General features: G+C 36.9%; 1 protein-coding gene across 4 annotated transcripts in view; it reads left to right on the top strand.

The window, feature by feature from the left end:
- The window catches only part of LOC131687432 (uncharacterized), a 148,254-nt gene that overhangs the window by 110,157 nt on the left and 19,910 nt on the right, over nucleotides 1–18,187 (top strand). For 3 of the 4 annotated variants that reach the window (XM_058971512.1, XM_058971511.1, XM_058971513.1), the window contains exons 3-11: nucleotides 2,126–2,272; nucleotides 2,416–4,153; nucleotides 10,437–10,805; nucleotides 10,922–11,069; nucleotides 11,141–11,512; nucleotides 11,577–11,900; nucleotides 11,964–12,150; nucleotides 12,224–12,383; nucleotides 12,482–12,605. In XM_058971512.1, coding sequence (XP_058827495.1) covers nucleotides 2,157–2,272; nucleotides 2,416–4,153; nucleotides 10,437–10,805; nucleotides 10,922–11,069; nucleotides 11,141–11,512; nucleotides 11,577–11,900; nucleotides 11,964–12,150; nucleotides 12,224–12,383; nucleotides 12,482–12,605 — 3,538 coding nt within the window. In that variant the 5' untranslated portion in view covers nucleotides 2,126–2,156. The remainder of the gene's footprint in view (nucleotides 1–2,125; nucleotides 2,273–2,415; nucleotides 4,154–10,436; nucleotides 10,806–10,921; nucleotides 11,070–11,140; nucleotides 11,513–11,576; nucleotides 11,901–11,963; nucleotides 12,151–12,223; nucleotides 12,384–12,481; nucleotides 12,606–18,187) is intronic. The other variant, XM_058971514.1, reaches the window with a different exon arrangement.

The raw sequence follows: 18,187 nt of genomic DNA, 5'->3' as shown, positions 1-18,187 counted from the left end.
ATGTTGTGCTTTGCAATGAAGCTTTCTGTCTGTGCTAAACTTCTAAACGTGATTAAAAAACAATGAATGTACGTAACTTCAGCGATATTTTGCTCCATTTTAACTTAAACTAACTGTTCCACTTCCTGAACTGTGGGTTTACCACAAGTTTTATTGAAGTCGATCGAAATCGTGTTATCCCGTAGCACGAGCTCTTTTGTTTCATTTGGTAGACTCATTGCACTCCGCAACCGCGGGCAACGATATATTATTGTTTTTGCACTGATATAGAACAAAAGGCTGGCTTGCTTCACTGGTGCCTATAGCCTGCTATAGCGTAGCGATTTTTTTCTTCTGCTTTGTGCGAGGTCAGAAGATAGACTGAACAAACATTTTAACCATTTCTGTGGCAAAAATTCATCAAAAAAATGTAATTTCTAGAAAACCGCGGAAAAAACGGGTACAGAAAAACAAACAGAAGGTATACTTATGTAAATTGGTAATTTTGTTGTTTCATTGATTTCAATCATAACTATCAGCTCCACTTTTCCAGTAAGGAAATATTCCTTTACTCCGCCATATTGTGAAGTTTCCAAGGAGAATTTTTATTTTAACTTCCCAAAAGTATGTAGGAGTATACATGAATTTTCAAAAAGTTAGGATGTTTCTTTCCCTTTCAAAAAATCACAAAAATAAGTCGTGTCTCCCAAATCAGTCCACTTCTTCATTGTACTTATGAATTTGAGACACTTGTTTAACATAAACTACTCAAACAAATGAACGAATGGGAGAAGGTTCGTCAAATTTTGAAAGAAACCGTGAAATTATTCTTTTAACAAACTACCAAAAATGGTGTAGTTGGTGTAATTCGATGTAATAGAAAAAAGATATTCTCAAAAATAATCCTTAAGTAGACAGTATACGAAGAAGTTTCTTGTGGTCGAGTTTATAATGACTTTGTTTCCACATCAAGTACATTTATTTCGGTTTTCGATTTCCGAGATATATTTTAGGTCGATCAAAGAGTCATAGGTTAGAAAATTAGCTGTCGGAAGATACTGGCAAACGAAAGATTGCAGATTGATAAGTGATCAAAACACAATCAGACAACTTGAAATTGATTGGTGCTTAATCCAAGCTGTGGTAGGTTTTATCGAAATAAAATGTGGCTGGTATATTAAAACGGATCATTACTATATTGAACGAAAAATAACATGCTATAACTTTTGAAATATACAAGACAGATACTTAGTATCTTCAGCAAAGTTGTTCGCAAAAGGAAGAGCTATAAATTTGTAGAAGACATTATCTGAATATAATGACTAAAAGGAAAATTAATGCAAATATCTCACTTATAGGGGGATTAATCGGTGAAAACATAATGTCAAAAGAAAGATCTTCTTAAATACAATAATTTCTCCGAAGATGCTATTGACCTCAACTTAGCCATTTTCGCGGTAATAGTTAATTTCATATTTTTGGTATTATTTCTAGATATTGGGAAACGGCAAGAATGCGTCACTCGTATTTAATGTTTAATATCTCCTTCGCTAATTGTCCAATTTCAACAAACTATAGTTTGTTCGAAAGGTATTCGTCTGAAAATGTATAAAATGTCTATCTATGTTGTCAATTTCGACATTAATTTCAAAAAAAAACCGCAAAAAGTGCCTTTTTGGACATTTAAGCATCTAACATTTAAGAATCAAAAACAAATTAATAGCGTTTTGTCTGGGTGTGAGCTGATTCGATTGGTATATAAGACTCGGCTCTCCGGGCCTCGAAAAAAATCTTGATAGTTCAAGCGAATTTTATACATTTCTTTTATAAGAAATGTAAAAAGGTTAAGTAGCATTGAAAATGACAATAAGTTTATCATATTCATGTATTATTATAACATATTCCCACATTAGTTAGGCATAACTACACCATTAGGTGAATTAATGTGGCATTTCTGTTTTTTGTCACCCAACGCCAGTGACATTGCTTCTGGCCAGCTGATAGTAGCTGCTGGTGGAGTCCCATGGTGGGTTGTGCTGCCAGAGTACGAGCATGGCAGGCGCCTATAACTTTCCAGCTGACCACATCTCTAAACATATTATGCTCTTTTTTCACTCTCTTCCATTCTCCTTTGCTATCATTCCAGACACACTGTGATTCCCATTTCCATAATCGACATGGCGTCGTCATTTGTGAACTGTTCCTATGCACCCGAGGCGGGTGTTGGCGATGCGACAGTCTTTAATTATTCGGACCGAACTGGAAGCGGCGCGCTGGACGAACGTGACAAGAGGTAAGTGCCACGGGAGAATTTCCAAATGGCAACAGCAATTAGTCCATTTCCAGCTGCACTCCACCCAACTATGGCCGAGAAGGACGCTTCGGTGCATCGGAATATGATAATGTGAAATAATGCGCCATACTTTTTGCTTCCAGAACGACACGTGCCGGCAGTCTGACAAATCACTCACTGTTGAATTTACTGGAGCAGAAACACAAACTGTTGGAGGCAATCAATTTGGCGCCTCCACCGAAAGGCACCAGCGGGCGGCGTCATTCGTCTGATTCGTTCCCGATGATTGAAAATGAAAATTTTCAGATCCCTCAGCGACAAATCAAGAAACCACCCGGGTTACAACTTGTTCCTCCACCTGTGCCAAAGCGAACATTTCAAGGCAAGTTTACTCATCGACAAGCGGAATCATTCGACGGTCCCAATCGATCGCCGGGTGTAACGTATGAAGGTTATCACCAGCAGCCAAAGAGCTACTCCCAGTATCGTCCCGATAGGATTTGCCAGTCTGCATTTGATGAGCAGACATTTGGATTTTTTGCAACGAATAAAACCAAAACCATCGGTTCCTGCCATACTAGTGTAAGTACGACTAGCTTCGATGACCTTGGAGACACGGATGACTTTGTGATATTCAACAAAAAGATGTCCTCGATAGAGTCCAACCGTTCGTCCAGTGATTCAAATAAATCACAAACAACCATTGATACCGGCTACGTGTCGGCGAATGAAAATGATCGATCTATCTTCACAACGGCAGGCTCTACTAAAGGCACCTTCCGAAGTAGATTTTCATCCGAAGACACCCAATCGTCGTTGGACAGCTTCCTTTCATCCGAACTGCATCGAACTGACACCATAGATTCGCTGCAAATGAATGATTCACCCTTCAGTTTGAAGAAAAACGTGTTCAACTTTGACGCCAAAAGTAACCATATCCGAACATCCAGTTCAGTGTCACCTAACTCAAACGATGAAAAAATCGACAACAGCTCGCTTCGTAGCATTGAAAGTAAAAGTTCTCGTCGGCTGCCAATGGTCCCGACCAGAAAACAAAATAACATGCCTCCAAAAATCCCACCACCCACACGAATCACTACTCCTCCTGCGTTGCCTTCGCGCTCTCAGCAGGCATTCGAGTCTCGCAAGCTACACAAAATTCAACAACAGCAACAACAGCAGCAGCTCAATAATGCACTCTTAAGTCACAAATCCAGCCTAGAGAATGTCCAAGAGCTTTACAGCCGCCCGACAGGTTTCCGGCGGTCGATGCAGACTACACCTTCGCTCAATCAGCTGCATCACTCGAAAATCAACCAACGACAGGATTCCAACATATCAAGCGACAGCTTCTCGGCTACCTCAAGCCCAGGGTATAACAGTAAAAATATGGAAGCTCCCCTGCTGCAGCACACCTGCAAAATGAACCGCTCAACGATGCGAAGCCATCAAATACAGCAACAGCAGCAGCAACAACAGCAACAACAACAACACCATCATCAACAGCAACACAGCCAGAAACCCCTAAACAACCAGCAGGACGCTAGTAAAAGTTCTACGGACAACCTCAATCCGGCCACCGTACGATCCGTACCACCGCGAGTCAGTATGCGACAGGACTCCAGCATTTCCAGCGATAGTTTCAGCCAAACCTCCAGTCCGAGTTACAACACCAAAATCATGGAAGCACCGCTACTATCGCATGCCGCCAAAATGCCTAAGGTTGCGAAACCGATCGCACGGAATATGGACGAAATTACCAAGGACAACAATGGCGAACCGAACGGTTCTTCCGTGATTATCAAAAGTGCATCGACGCCAGCCAGTTTGCAGACGATCGTACGACTATCGAACGGATCGAATGTGTCGCTCCAGGGAAAGGTAAGATGTCTTTCGTTTTTTTATGTTATATGAAAAGTTTTCTTTTGCTGTTAGGCTAGTTTAGTTTTCTTACCGTACTGTGTGGGTAATAAAAAGACTTAGCAGGTAAATGTCTCGAAACACTAAAACAATGCGCTGCGTTGCGTTGTGACGATGAATTTGGCGGACACTAGGTACAATTTATTAAAATTAAATGAAGAATAATAGAGATATATGCACGAGAAAATGATAAAATTTAACATAAATGACAAAAGGCCCTATAACCCCAACTTCTCGTATTCGGACAAAGGTCTAAAAGGTTCCGTTCGATTTCTGAGATTTTTTCACATTAGAAAAACTGCAAAATATGTATGGTTTGCACCACGGAGCAGAAAAAATTCAAAAAATAGGGGATTTTGGGGCCAATATGACCCAATACCCCACAATCCCGTATTTTTCTAGGAACAGGAATATCTTCATTTCAATACAAAGGTTATTTCCTTTAAAAAGAGGTATAAATTGTAATTTTCTGATTGCTATTTCAAAAGTTATAGCATTTAATATATTTTTCCTCCACATTTTCCCATAGTACCAATTTCAAAAATTTCAAGCGAAGTGGGCGGGGGTCTAGAATTGTCCAAATGATGTGAAATTTGGCATCTGAGCTTACTTTGACATTTGTCACAATATGAGAGGGGGGGCCTTTGAGAATTAAAAAAAAAAATTTTTGCAATGCCCTAGTGAGCGTGCATTGAATGAACAGGACTATCCATAGATTTTGAACTGGAAGTTCATCATCTAGAAAATTTAATTGTGAAAATTTTTGCTGTACTATAAAACAGGGAAACATTGATCGCATTTTGAGATGTTTCTCGAGCATTTTTGAAGTACTAATGTTGCAAATTTTCTTCATCTTTCCGACATTCAATAAGAAAAACAAGTGCATGGGAATGTATGAATTCTATCGATCTGTTTAAGGAAAATAGTCAAACTTAACCACAAAACGTAAAAAATTGTACATTTAATAGCTTTGTTGACAAAAATGTTTTGCGTTATTACAAAGTTTATTGATAAGTTTAATTAGGGGAATATGGGGAGACTTGACCAAGCGCAGAATTCTATTATTGGCTATGACGTGTTCCATTAGGTTCTTAATTTTTTTTCAAAAATGCTTTTATACTTGTTTCGGTCCTGTAAGGTAATTTTAAAAGTTTGGAATGAAAAATCTTTTCCTTAAAGAAATTATTCCGTAATTAATTAATTTGCGTTAAATGATGTAATTTTTTTTATTAAACTTTGAACTCATACATTGTTTTACTCTTTATGAACTAGAATGATTTTACATTAATCGTAACATTGATATTGATATTGAATGCAATAATTAATGTTGGAGAGACTTGATCGAGATTTTATGGGGAGACTTGACCAAGTGCCATTAAACTGAAGAAAGATAAAAAATTTCTGATATTTACTATGCTGTGGTACCTACTGTTAATGTTAATCGCGTTACAAAAAATCTCACACCAAATATCAGTCTATATCTTTTAGTACTAGTAAACAATGTTAGCAGTAACATGGCTGATTTCGTGACGTTTGAACATACAATGTAAGCAGTACAGCTAATCCTCAAAAGGAAATGCATTAAAAACAGTCGTAATATATGAAGGATCCCGACAATATGGAAAAAAGGATTACAGTATGTTATATGTCACTATTTTTTGTTCTGATTTTTCAAAATTCTCGTTCACGGAAAAACTTTCATAACTTTTGAAAAAGTTAATTAAAAATTCTGCAAAAAATCATGAACACGCACAATACCGTTGTACATAATATCTCAATGACTTTAGAAGGATTGAAAACTTAGAGATTTATGCAGGTTTAGTTGAAAGCCTGGTCAAGTCTCCCCATGTTCCATGAGATTATTCCAATTAATCAAAATATGCCGATAAATTGTACCTTTTTCAGTTGCAAGATCTCTTAAAAAATTACAAAATAATCGTGACGGATAGAAGTTGAGCGTATTTAGAATAAAATTGATGTTTGTTTACATGATTTTTGGAAGAATTTATTTTATCGAAAATTTACTAAAAGAAGTCTCAAATGAGCTCAAATATTTCCCGATTTTACGGTGAAATAGTTCGCGAAACATATCCTCGCATCTCACTAACTACATCGTGATTAGTGGCAGTTTCCAATTCGTGGGTGACAGTTTTCGAACGTAATAAGCGAATTTCGAACACTAGTGTGATAATAATTATTGTAATTATAATAATTATAATAATTATTAGTAACTGCTCAAAATGGCAGAAGTTTGAATTGAAAGTCGTTTATAGTTTCAAGTTAATATTGCCATCGTTTCATCAATGTCGCAATGCCTCTTATTGATGAAACGGTAGCATAGTACCAAATTTGTCAGCAACTAGCGTTTTGATAGCTGTGGTCCACTAGGATGTTGATAACAGTCTATTATCTTTCTCCGGACGAAATCAACTGTGTGGCAGCCATCAGATTGAAGTATCTCAGCCAAGAATTGATCCACTGGGCTCTTGCTCCCATGTCGTAAGAAGCGACTGAAAACAGGGTTCCTCAAGTCAAGGTGCCGAAGACAAAATGGCTGGCAGAACTATAATATGCCAGTCGCGCACGGAGTATCGTGGGTATCGTACCCTTGCCGTGTCAAGCGACCCCGTAAAAATGACGTTTGCTTCCTTCGCAAATCATGGAATTCAAATGATGGCCATGGCTCTAATACCCATGTCGGGGTTCGCTATAGGCGATCATGAGTCAACACGTTTAGTATCTTCTAGTTGCTGTACAATAAGTGAAGTGTAGTGCTGTGATCGAGTATGGTTAGAGTAGTGCAAATTATTCTTCAGCATAAACGTACAGCAACTATGAATCTATCCCGCATTGTACAAAAAAAGTTTCCATAGTTTTGATTCAAGAACTGTATTTCCATAAAAGAAACTTCTATGTTGGTAAGCTACTTAGCCCCATCTTCATAGCTTTCAACAAAAATGGCATGATAAATCCACGTGAAATGCCTCGTGCTTGTATTTACGCATGGGCACACTGGGCATGGGACAGGGGCCCCGCGATTTTGGGAGCCCCTCACTGGGGATAGATTTAAATTCATGCTAAAGCCAGCATTAGAAGGTACACTTGATTATAATAATAATTATTGTAATTATAATAATTATAATAATTATTAGTAACTGCTCAAAATGGCAGAAGTTTGAATTGAAAGTCGTTTATAGTTTCAAGTTAATATTGCCATCGTTTCATCAATGTCGCAATGCCTCTTATTGATGAAACGGTAGCATAGCAGTTCGGTATCACACAGTGATGATCCCATATGGCCAACAAGTTCAAAGGGATTCAAACCAACCGAAATAACACTAGCGTACAAGCGACCTATGTTGTGCAAGCGATTTGTTTCACATTTGGGACAGTAACCGGACAAACCTACAAATATTCCTCCAAATTCTGCTTTTTGAGGTTTGACGAAGATCTGACACTGTATGCGCGAATTTAGCCTTTTCCCCATTTGCCCGGACCATCTTAGACTGGTAGAGAATCAAAAATATTGTTTTTTAACTGAAAGAGATCCAACTTCAAACATTCCAATCCAAAACCTCGCCCCATCCAGAAAATTTGAGTCGTCTTGAAGCCAGACCTACGTGAAATCCCAAAAATAATTTCATTCTTTTGCCACTAAGAATATTTTTTTGTAAATTGATTTAAGGGGTTGCCTGGTGTAGTGGGTAAAAAAACGACTTCTTTTGTATCCGCTAAGTTGTTAGTATTGAACCTCTAGAAGGGTCTCCCTCAATCTCGGTGGCCACGCTTAGCTTCTTTTGTTTTAAGCAGCCCTGCATTTCTTGCGCGTATTTGCTGAACCACACGCAAATTTCAATCCATCGGCAACAATTTTCGAAAAACTGACAGCAAAAAAAATATAGTGTAGAAAATACACTCTAAACTAGTTCTACCTAAATTTGCAAGAGAAAATACCCAATGACTTGATTTTCTACAGCGTTTTTTCCGTCATGCAATTTGATGTGGGACACCCTTTAATAGCGTTTTTCTCGAAACATGATAACTCAAAAACTACTGACTTGATTTTTTCATGACAATGCGCCAATATGAACCACAGAAAACTGAATAAAAAAAATACTTCTCATTATTTTTAAAAAAAGAGCGAATTTTACAGCAAAATATGTAATTATTCGGTTCTCATGAAGGCACTTTCCGAAAATCGAACTTTTTTCTATTTGTTTGGTTCATTGAGTAACTACAACTCAAAACTTTACAAATCTTATTGAATTTCCTGTGTCAAACAATGTTATCAAGAGTTATCGTGTTCGCCGCGGCGCTCCTCGACGTGGAAATAGTTAGACGTCTACTCTTGTAACGATCGTATGAGCCATGTGACTAAAAATACTTTATTTTCGTGCACAATTATTGTATAAATAAATGGTAACATTGCACGAACGATCCATTGTCGCCTTACCTTCAAAATTGTAGAACAAAATAACTTTCGGTTTGATCACTTTACACCAGACGCCCGCCTTAAACTTATAATGTAGTTTATATATGTTAAATTCAAAACCCTCAAAATGTGAGCCATTGCCCCATCCAAGAAACGCTTGAATTTTTCATCTTACAAAATTCCAATGACCTCGACTGAGATTAAACATAGACAGGCTAAGATGAACAGCAATCAGGTTTACTATTTAAAATGTACTATTTAGTTGATTTTCCATCACGGTATTCCTAAAACCGTTATTAACAAAAAAATGACCATAAATTTGTCATACGGCATCCGAAAGATACAGTATCCAAGCATCTTCTCAGTGAATTTCAAAATGATCCATCGAGAGATTCGAGAGAAATTGCGATTTGACGTTTTATGACACGTTTCATAAGGCTACCGGCAAACACCCACGGGTTTGGTACTATCTCTATAAACAAAAAAATATTTGTCTACTTATTTAGTACATGGCATTCGAAAGATATAGTAATCAAATATATCCCCTGCAAGTTTGAAAATATTTCATTAACGGAATCAAAATTTATAACGGTTTGGATGTGGTGTGCGGTCATAGATGGGTTTTCTACCAGACTTCAAGCGTGAATCCATGTTTGTTCATTGACTATTTAGATCGTTTACACGTGTCGCGGTTTTTAAAGGAAAACCTTACCATTTAATTACATAAATATAATGAACAAAAGATGTTATTTATATGGTGCACTGAAAAAATATGAAAATAGGGTTGTCTACCAAACATTAAATATAATGTGTAAATTAAAAAAAAATGGATAAAAGTCGGAATGTTTACTTCAAAAGGCCATATCTCAATGGTTTGTTGACCGATTCTAATTATTTTTTCATTATTGAACAAGTAGACGTTTCATCTTTAATTTTCATTAAGAAGAATATAAAATAGAATTGCCTACTTCAAACAATAGAAAACATAATTATCCTCAACTATATGTATTATCACTATTTAGTGAATATCTTTGTATTCAAAACGATGACCTATACATTAGTTGAATGCAATGAACGCAAACTACAAATGATGGAAAAATAAAACCATAAATTTAAAAAATATGAAGGTATTTGCTGATTCTGATCAATTTATGTTATGATACGGTTTTTGTTGGAAATTTTGTACAATCGCTGGTTGGGTTGACAGATGTTAAAACTGGTCAAAGGGGATGTTATTAGTACAAGTTCATCTGCTCATATATCTAACTATTGTCAGTTTTATTGTCGAATTGAACTTATCATGACAATTTGACATTCAGATGTTTATACAGCAATTGCAATCAACTAGTATATAAAATGGATAGGCAGCTATTTTTAAAACAAAAATATTTACTAAATAATGATAATACATATAGTTGAGATCAACTATATCGCCTATTTATTGATGTAGATGACTCTGTTTAATATTCTTCTTAATGTAAATTAACAATTAAACGTCATTTTTTTAGTTAATAACGGTTTTAGGAACACCGTGTAATGCGTTTAACAAATATGACAGACGCTGCTCCGACGAACGGCTTCCAAAGGGTAGTGTATAATTGGAATAGGTCAAAAATAGGCTCATTATGCTATACCTAGAATCATGAGGCTTAGTTGTTTACTTGCTTTAAAAAAATGCCAAAAACGTTCACATTTCACCATTTGTAATAAATTCAGTTATATTATTAACACTACTTTTTCACAAACCGCACAAGCTACATAACAATAAGAGAATGTATACATCAAGGTTTGTTTTATGGCTTTTTCACATAGAAACTGCAGATCCTCAAATCGCGGAAAAGCACCGGACGGTGTCCATACAGCAGTCGGACGAAATTTCGTATGTGCCAGATCGCGGTCAACGCAATTCTCCTGATAGCGCTTGCAGCCGGGCTAGCCTCCTACCTGAGCCAGAATCCGGTCGTGACCTATGTTAACCAGACAACAGTCGTGCGCACGATAAATAACCGACCGCCGATGGCAGAACCTACGGCTCCGCCACCCTTCAAGCTGGATAAAAATCCGGCACCCGGTGTCTGCCTGCCGGTGATTGTCAAGTTCTGCCAACAGCACAAAGTTCCCTACAACTACACCGTTTTTCCCAACTATATCGGACACTTCGGCCAGCCGGAAGCACAAATGGTAAGTAAGCTTCTTCCCCTCCCGATTGTCGTTTCTCTCCGAGGAGGGGACTCAGCCAACCTGTTACTTACTGGTTGTGTTTATGGTTGCTCGCACGTTCACTTTCACTTACCCAGAGCGATGATTTCCAGGAAATTGATCTTTTTGAGGCGCTGGTCGACGTTCAATGCTACGAGCTTGTTCCACTATTCTTATGTTCTCTGTTTGTGCCTAAATGCGGCACCACCGGGACGACGGTGCCGCCCTGTAAAAGTCTGTGTACTGGTAGGTCTTTAAACTTATCTTTTCTAGCAATTAGAACTGAAGTTTATTTTGTACTGATCTTGCTTTCTTAGAAACTATGCGTCGGTGTAGCTTCTTTTTCGATGTCTTTGGACTGGAACTGCCAGAGTATCTTCGGTGTCCAATTTTTAGCGACGCAGTGTCCGACCAGGAAGAGTGCGTCGGGATGGCTGAGTATAAGGAATCTTTGTTGCGAGCGAGAAGACCTGTCAGCTGTTCGGGATTTCTGTGCGACAAACGGCGTTGCATTCCGAGCGACTGGCGATGTGATGGACACGTGGACTGTCAAGATCAGACGGACGAGTCACACTGTGAGTTTTGCGGGGAAAATGCCATTCACTGTGGCGATGGGCGGTGTATGAGCCAGAAACACGTGTGCGATGGTGTTCAGGACTGTCCGTATGGTCAAGATGAGAGAAACTGCAGTAAGTGGATTTTTTTCGGGACAGTATCGCAATAGAAACGTTTATCATTATTTTTTTCACATAGTTCGCTTAAGTGAACGGAACGGAGACTTGGGTCGAGGAACTTTGGAAGTATACAAAGCGGACATGAAACAGTGGGCTCCAGCGTGTGTGAAAAATTGGGACCCGGCGACTTCGCCTACGCTGATCTGTTCAATGCTAGGATACAGCTCAGTTAATTCAAGTCGGACTACCATGCGGGGCTCCAATCGGACGCTTGTAGGCAGCAAGGATGCCTCCTCAATGTGGCGAATGTATCAGAAAAAGCACACTAACATGATAAAAGAGTTCAACAGTTGCGAGATTAACTCAAGATATCCAGTGGCGGAATTGACGTGCTCTAATTTTGGTTAGTGATTAGAGAATTATCGTCGAATTATGTCTCTAAAACTGAAAATTTATTTCATTCCAGAATGTGGAAAAGTTCCCAACAAAAAGTATCACAAACCACAAACTCGTATAGTGGGAGGAACATCATCCAAACCCGGTGACTGGCCCTTCATTGCGGCTATTCTCGGCGGGCCGGAGGAGATATTCTACTGTGCCGGAGTCCTGATCGCCGACCAATGGGTCCTGACGGCATCGCACTGCATTGGGAAGTAAGTTTACCCATGGGCAGAATATAGTAACCGAGCTATATTATTTAATTATCTTCATCTCCATCTTCGCTAGCCACACGATGCGTAATGTCAACGATTGGACAATTCAGCTGGGAATCACCAGACGCCACTCGCACACTTACTACGGTCAGCGGGTGAAGGTCAAGGCGGTGATACCACATCCCCTGTACAACTTGTACATCCCACACGACAACGATATCGCTCTGTTTCAGGTACTACTGCAAGCCTAATAGTCTTGAACCGAAAGTTTTCCCAGCTAAATGTCTCTCCCATCCATGCTTCTATTTTGTTATGCCATCTGCACACACAGCTCGCTACCCGGGTCGCTTTCCACGAGCATTTGCTGCCGGTTTGTCTCCCACCACTCCACATGCGCGAACTGCTGCCCGGGACCAACTGCACCGTCGTAGGCTGGGGAAAGCGTGAGGACAGCTGTGAGTATTCTTCTTTTTAGCGATTTAATCCCCAACTGATGTTTTTGTAGCAAGTTTGTTGTTTCGTCCGAGTCAGTTTGCAGTAAACAAGCTGTTCGACTACTAAAACTGTCATAACCATTATTACGGGAATACGCGGAACGCAATGATGTAATTCTGTTGAAATTTATTCAGCACAAACATCTATGTAGCTCAGAAGCTCAGATTTTATAGAACTGTTTTCTTGTTGCTAAACAGAAACAAAACAACGTGTGAAATACACGTTTTGAAAAATTTCCTGAAAACGAAGTCAATAGATATCTACACCGACAAAATACGCAGAGCAGGAATACGATGGAAATTTATTTTCAAATCGGAACTGTGGCTCTCGTAAATAGGTATGTACTGGAATTCGACCGTGCTGCCCCAAAAGAGGAAGAAAAGGCATAAAAAGGTGACCGAGGCCAGACCGAACGAAAACCAATGGGGCTCTTTCGAACCTCTTCATTCGAATGGAAATAGTGAACTGAGTGAAATCTAATTTCCGGGCTGTGCATCATTTCAAATGTTCTGTACCTATTTGAAATAAATGTCTGACAACTGTTTCGAAAGAAAGCTACTATTCTGGTGCTGGCCTGTACGGAATGCGTTAGAGTATGAAGATTTGATCATTGCATTTTATTTATGTTGCTTAAATTGTCTGAGGAAATGAATATCAGAATGTACTTATTCAGTATGGTCTCCTAAAATTGGAACCGGAACCAAAAACGAGTTTCGACTTTATAGCCGTAAGCACAAAGCCGTACTAACTGTTTTTAAACCGAACTAACTTTTAAACCGGCCTAAATTATGTGGTAAGCTAATCAAACGATGCTGTCATTTATATGACTGCGTTCTGATCTGCGTTACACGTCAATGTTAAAAAACAACAAATTCAAGTTAAAGAAAATGAGTAAATTCATGCCGATATTTTCTTGCAGTAAAATAGCTTTTCTTCGTCAAATATCTCGTTCCATAGGGTTTGAGAACAATTTTGTCAACTTGATGCTGATATGTTTCTGAACATAGAACTTTAACGTGTTGGATAGTTGAAAGTTGGCCGATGATGTGCAGTACTTTGTAGTGACATAATATGCACAAAAGAAAATAAACTGATATACATATGCATGTTTTTATTCAGTTTGAATAGGCACTCGTCGAGTTAGAGGTTGCTAAACCATCGGTTGTAATTGGTGCCATGATAGTTATTTTTCGACAAAAATATGATTACTGGTTAAAACCCAACTGTCAAAATTCTCTTTGAAAGGAAATACCGGACAAACCGTCGCTGGATAAACACAGTTCATAGCAGTTATTGGAAGAGAAAATTTTTCTCTTTTGTTTTCTGCCAACATCTGTGATTGGCGAGTAACGGTTTGTCCAGAATTCCCTTTCAAAGAGAATTTTGACAGTTGGCTTTTAAGCCGGAATTATATGTTTGTCGAGATTTCATACTTTGATTAAAAAATTGGTTAAAATATTTCAATTTGAATTTAAAATGAACTGTGTCATTCTAATTGAACATGATACCTATCGACGTGGGGGAGAACATTTATTTTCGTTTCAAGTGAATTTTCACAAGTTTGGAATAAAGATCAATTATCAATGAAGGACTGCGAATTAAAATTATACACGTTTTTCAGCGAGGTTTAAATAAAAAGTAAACAAAGATCAAACAGAAAATTAAACTTTGACAGAATGATCATTTATATTCACGAGCCTTATATTTAATTTTTTTTGCGCTGTGGCAGACAGAATATAGACATATTTCTATAATGCATCAATGCAAATTGGAACGATTAATGCCAAAAATCGAAATAAATATATTGATCACCGTTGTGTTCACAATAAATTTCAAAATATTTTGTATTCAGAAGTTTTATGTGATTTTATTCTTATTGGAACATTGCACATATTTAAAATCAATTATTTACTCTTAGCTTAGGGTATTTGTGGAGCTAATTTCTAAGCTGTTAACATTCTGATTCAATTTGCTAACGACCAGTGTAGTAAATTCATAAAATATTGCATTTTACGATCTATATCCAATTGTCATTTGTTTGGATCTATCCCCTAAAAACGATAATTTTCTTCCGTTATTTACTTTCTTTGATGTGTGATACAATAGATATATGGGCAATCATTCGTGAAAATATGTTATCGATTTATATTAACGAATTAAATGGTCCCGCTTATTCTCTTAGCGATAAGCAAAAAGAAAAGAATCAAAACAATTCTTATTGTAGTTCTGTTTCTAATTCACAAAACCAACTTTGATCTGAATTGATTGAATAGATCTCAATTTATCCAAACGTGCTCTACTGTAACCCTTTGATGTGCAATTGGAATCAAGCGTGTAGAGAGAAGGAAAGAACGAGGAAATAAAAAATGCGGGTAGATAAACACGGTAAAAAAAACTTTACCCATTTTATATATTCAAATTGCCCATTTTCGGAAGTTATTCGAGCTGTCAAAAAATGGGTATTTTATTGGTGCTTTTTATTCATTTCACAACTACTCGATGAGATAATGTCAATGGATATACTGATCTTAATAATGAGTGAAAAGTCATTAAGAATTATTTTAAGCGAGTTAACCCGCAAACTAAGGTTCGTAGCGGAAGCTGCAAATTACCGGCCTGCATCTGAGTACGTGGCGGAAACGGAACATTTCGGCAATGCCCATAAAAACGGCTGTTTAAATTACTGAGGATGTTGCAAATATGCGTTTGGCATTTTTAGAGCAGCCAAAAGATTCAGCCATTAAAAATATATCCAGTTGGCGGTTTTATTTTGTTAAGTAGTTAAGGAGACAATAATGTGAAATGAATGTTATTTTATGCTTTTTTAATTCGGAAATAATTCTATTGACAGTATTTTTCATTCTGGCGCGATTTTCATGAATGGATATTTTTCACGCGTTTTGTTGTAACGGTTCTGCGAAAAATAAAGGGTAAAACATACCCAGGTTGACGTACAAGATCTGTATTCATTTATGGATACGAACTCTTTACCCACTTAATGGGTTATTCCACTTTAATTGAAAATGCGTAGTTTTCTACGCATTAATTGGTATTTTATTTTATTAGCGTAGTTCGACAGTGCTTGTCTTTCCTACCTAATAAACTGGCTTATTTATTGCCATCATTATTGCGAGCAAAGAGAGCCATATTTATCCAGAAGAAAGCCGAAGAGAGGATTGAAAATAACGAAATGTATGCAAGAGAAGCATGACAAATTTTTGCATATTTTTGTCTTCTTCCGGTAACATGATGCTGCCATTTGCATTGCTGCGTTCTGATCAGCAATACACGGCTATGTTAAAAAACTGTACAATAAAGTTAATTTAAAATTCACTGTTTATGCCATTTAATAGTCTGATTATTTCGAGAATTTTTTTATTGCTCAATAAAATGGTGAATCGACATCTTGTTGAATGGGATTTATAACATAAGTATTGTATCAAATAAAATATTTTTTTCGAGCAATTTCATCATAAGATGGCGGCACTGCAGCATTTTTACCTCATGCGCGTTTTTTTGGAAGGGGTCCACGGTCGGAAATCTATCTCCCGTGATTTTTGACCCAGCGCCAAAAACTAAAGTTTTTCTGATTCCTTATGTCAATAGCGATGTACGTAGGATTTTTTCGATATTTTGATTTTAAGCGAAATGACGCAGTTTTGAGTGAAAAAACGTAGAGAATGTCATAAAAATCTACACAAAATCGTGAATCAATAAAAAGGTAAGCAATAAAATATGTAATCCTGTGTACGTGACTAGAAAAACCAATTTTGAATATACTGTGAAAATTTCAAAGCGACCAAAAATCATTTGCTCGAGTTACATTATCCGGCCAGTGGTTTCGAGAAAAACGCGGTTAGAGTTTGCAGTACACATGGGTTATACATAAGAAGCGTTGCGGTAAAATTGAAAATTATATTTTTGAATTGTTTTCGTTCTCCATGTTTTGGGAAATCATTTTTTACATCCTAAAGCACATTTTAGACTAATAAATAAAAAATCGAATGTTTTAAAATTCTACAGTGGAGTAACCGCTTAAACAATTTATTATTTAAGATCCATAATTTACTAAAACGTTATTTTGCTAATAATGGTGCATACTAACGAGAACGTTATAGAGTTGTATTGTTAGGCGCTGGCCACTCCAAGGGCATGAAGAGCTTCTCTAACATTACACTTAGTAGTTTGTCAGTTCAGCCAAATCTGACTGTTCCAAATTAAATCAAATGCTTATAAAAAGAGTGGAAGCTTACCTCTTTTGAAAAGTTTGTATCAGTTGCTGTTCTGCAACACATGAAAAATGCCATAAAAATTATTTATTTGCTTCAGATAATTATGTCGTCCATGGAATGGAAATCTGAAATTTTAGCCTGGTGGGGCTTATTACACCATCCTACCCAACTAGTCTACTAACCGTGCATATAGAATTTGGCATACCTACTTTGCTGAAAATGAAGTAATTCAAATTATCAGTACGATTATCCAATCATGCCTGAAATACCAAAAGTCCAGTATTTTTAATTAATAAAAATTATAATTAGTTACTTCCTATAGTCTGCCATCTGTCTGATAATGAATTGACAATTATAAATTTACAAATTGAACCTAATACTGGATGCAGACAAAATTTCTTGGACCAATCGTTCTGAATTTTGCACAATTCTTCTTCTTCGCATCATTGCCCAGGCAACTACAAGAGCTTTTTGTAAACTGCTAAATATTATTATTTTACAATAACATGTTAATCGTTGTTTTAGCAATAATCGGACCTTGGTTTCAAAGTACTACGAAAAAATCGAAAATCGACCAAAAAATAAAAGCTCCCTTAATTACTTGTGAAATGCTGTGAAAAATAACTGTGCAAATGTCTCAACGTTTGTCCAGTAGATTTTGAGTTATGGTGTATACCGCAAAACAAGATTTCGATGTGGCGCCTGACTGAAAAGACAAAGAAGCTTTGCATCGAAAAAAAATTAAAGTATCCAATTTTTTGCCGATAACACCTTACACAACCCCCCTTAAGTTCCAACACGATTTAAGCAATTTTTCCGTAACTTTTTGCGTCATTTTGCCAAGTCATCTGTCTAGTCTCAGCTTTCACAGCTCTTTCATACCCTGTGCATATCTATTCTATCATAATGAATTAAACGAAAATTTGTACTACAGCGGAAATGCAAATCGTTCAAGATATGCTAGAAAATTATAAATTTCGAAAAAATACAAGCAAGCTCCGATAACATTTAAATAACGATCAAAATGAGAATATTTGTAACAGTTTGTTTGCCGTCTTATTTAAAAGTGTTACTTAGGCTATATGGCATGGCTTCATTTGCAATTTTTGATTCAATCTTAGTTTTGAACTCTTTCAAAAGCAGTAAAAATATAAATATAAATATAAATATATATATATATATATATATATATATATATATATATATATATATATATATATATATATATATATATATATATATATATATATATATATATATATATATATATATATATATATATATATATATATATATATATATATATATAT

Source organism: Topomyia yanbarensis, chromosome 3 (assembly GCF_030247195.1).
Source record: "Topomyia yanbarensis strain Yona2022 chromosome 3, ASM3024719v1, whole genome shotgun sequence".
Classification (NCBI taxonomy): Eukaryota; Metazoa; Arthropoda; class Insecta; order Diptera; family Culicidae; genus Topomyia; species Topomyia yanbarensis.
The sequence above is the reverse complement of the archived record's forward strand: the minus strand, read 5'-3'. Positions and strand labels throughout refer to the sequence as shown.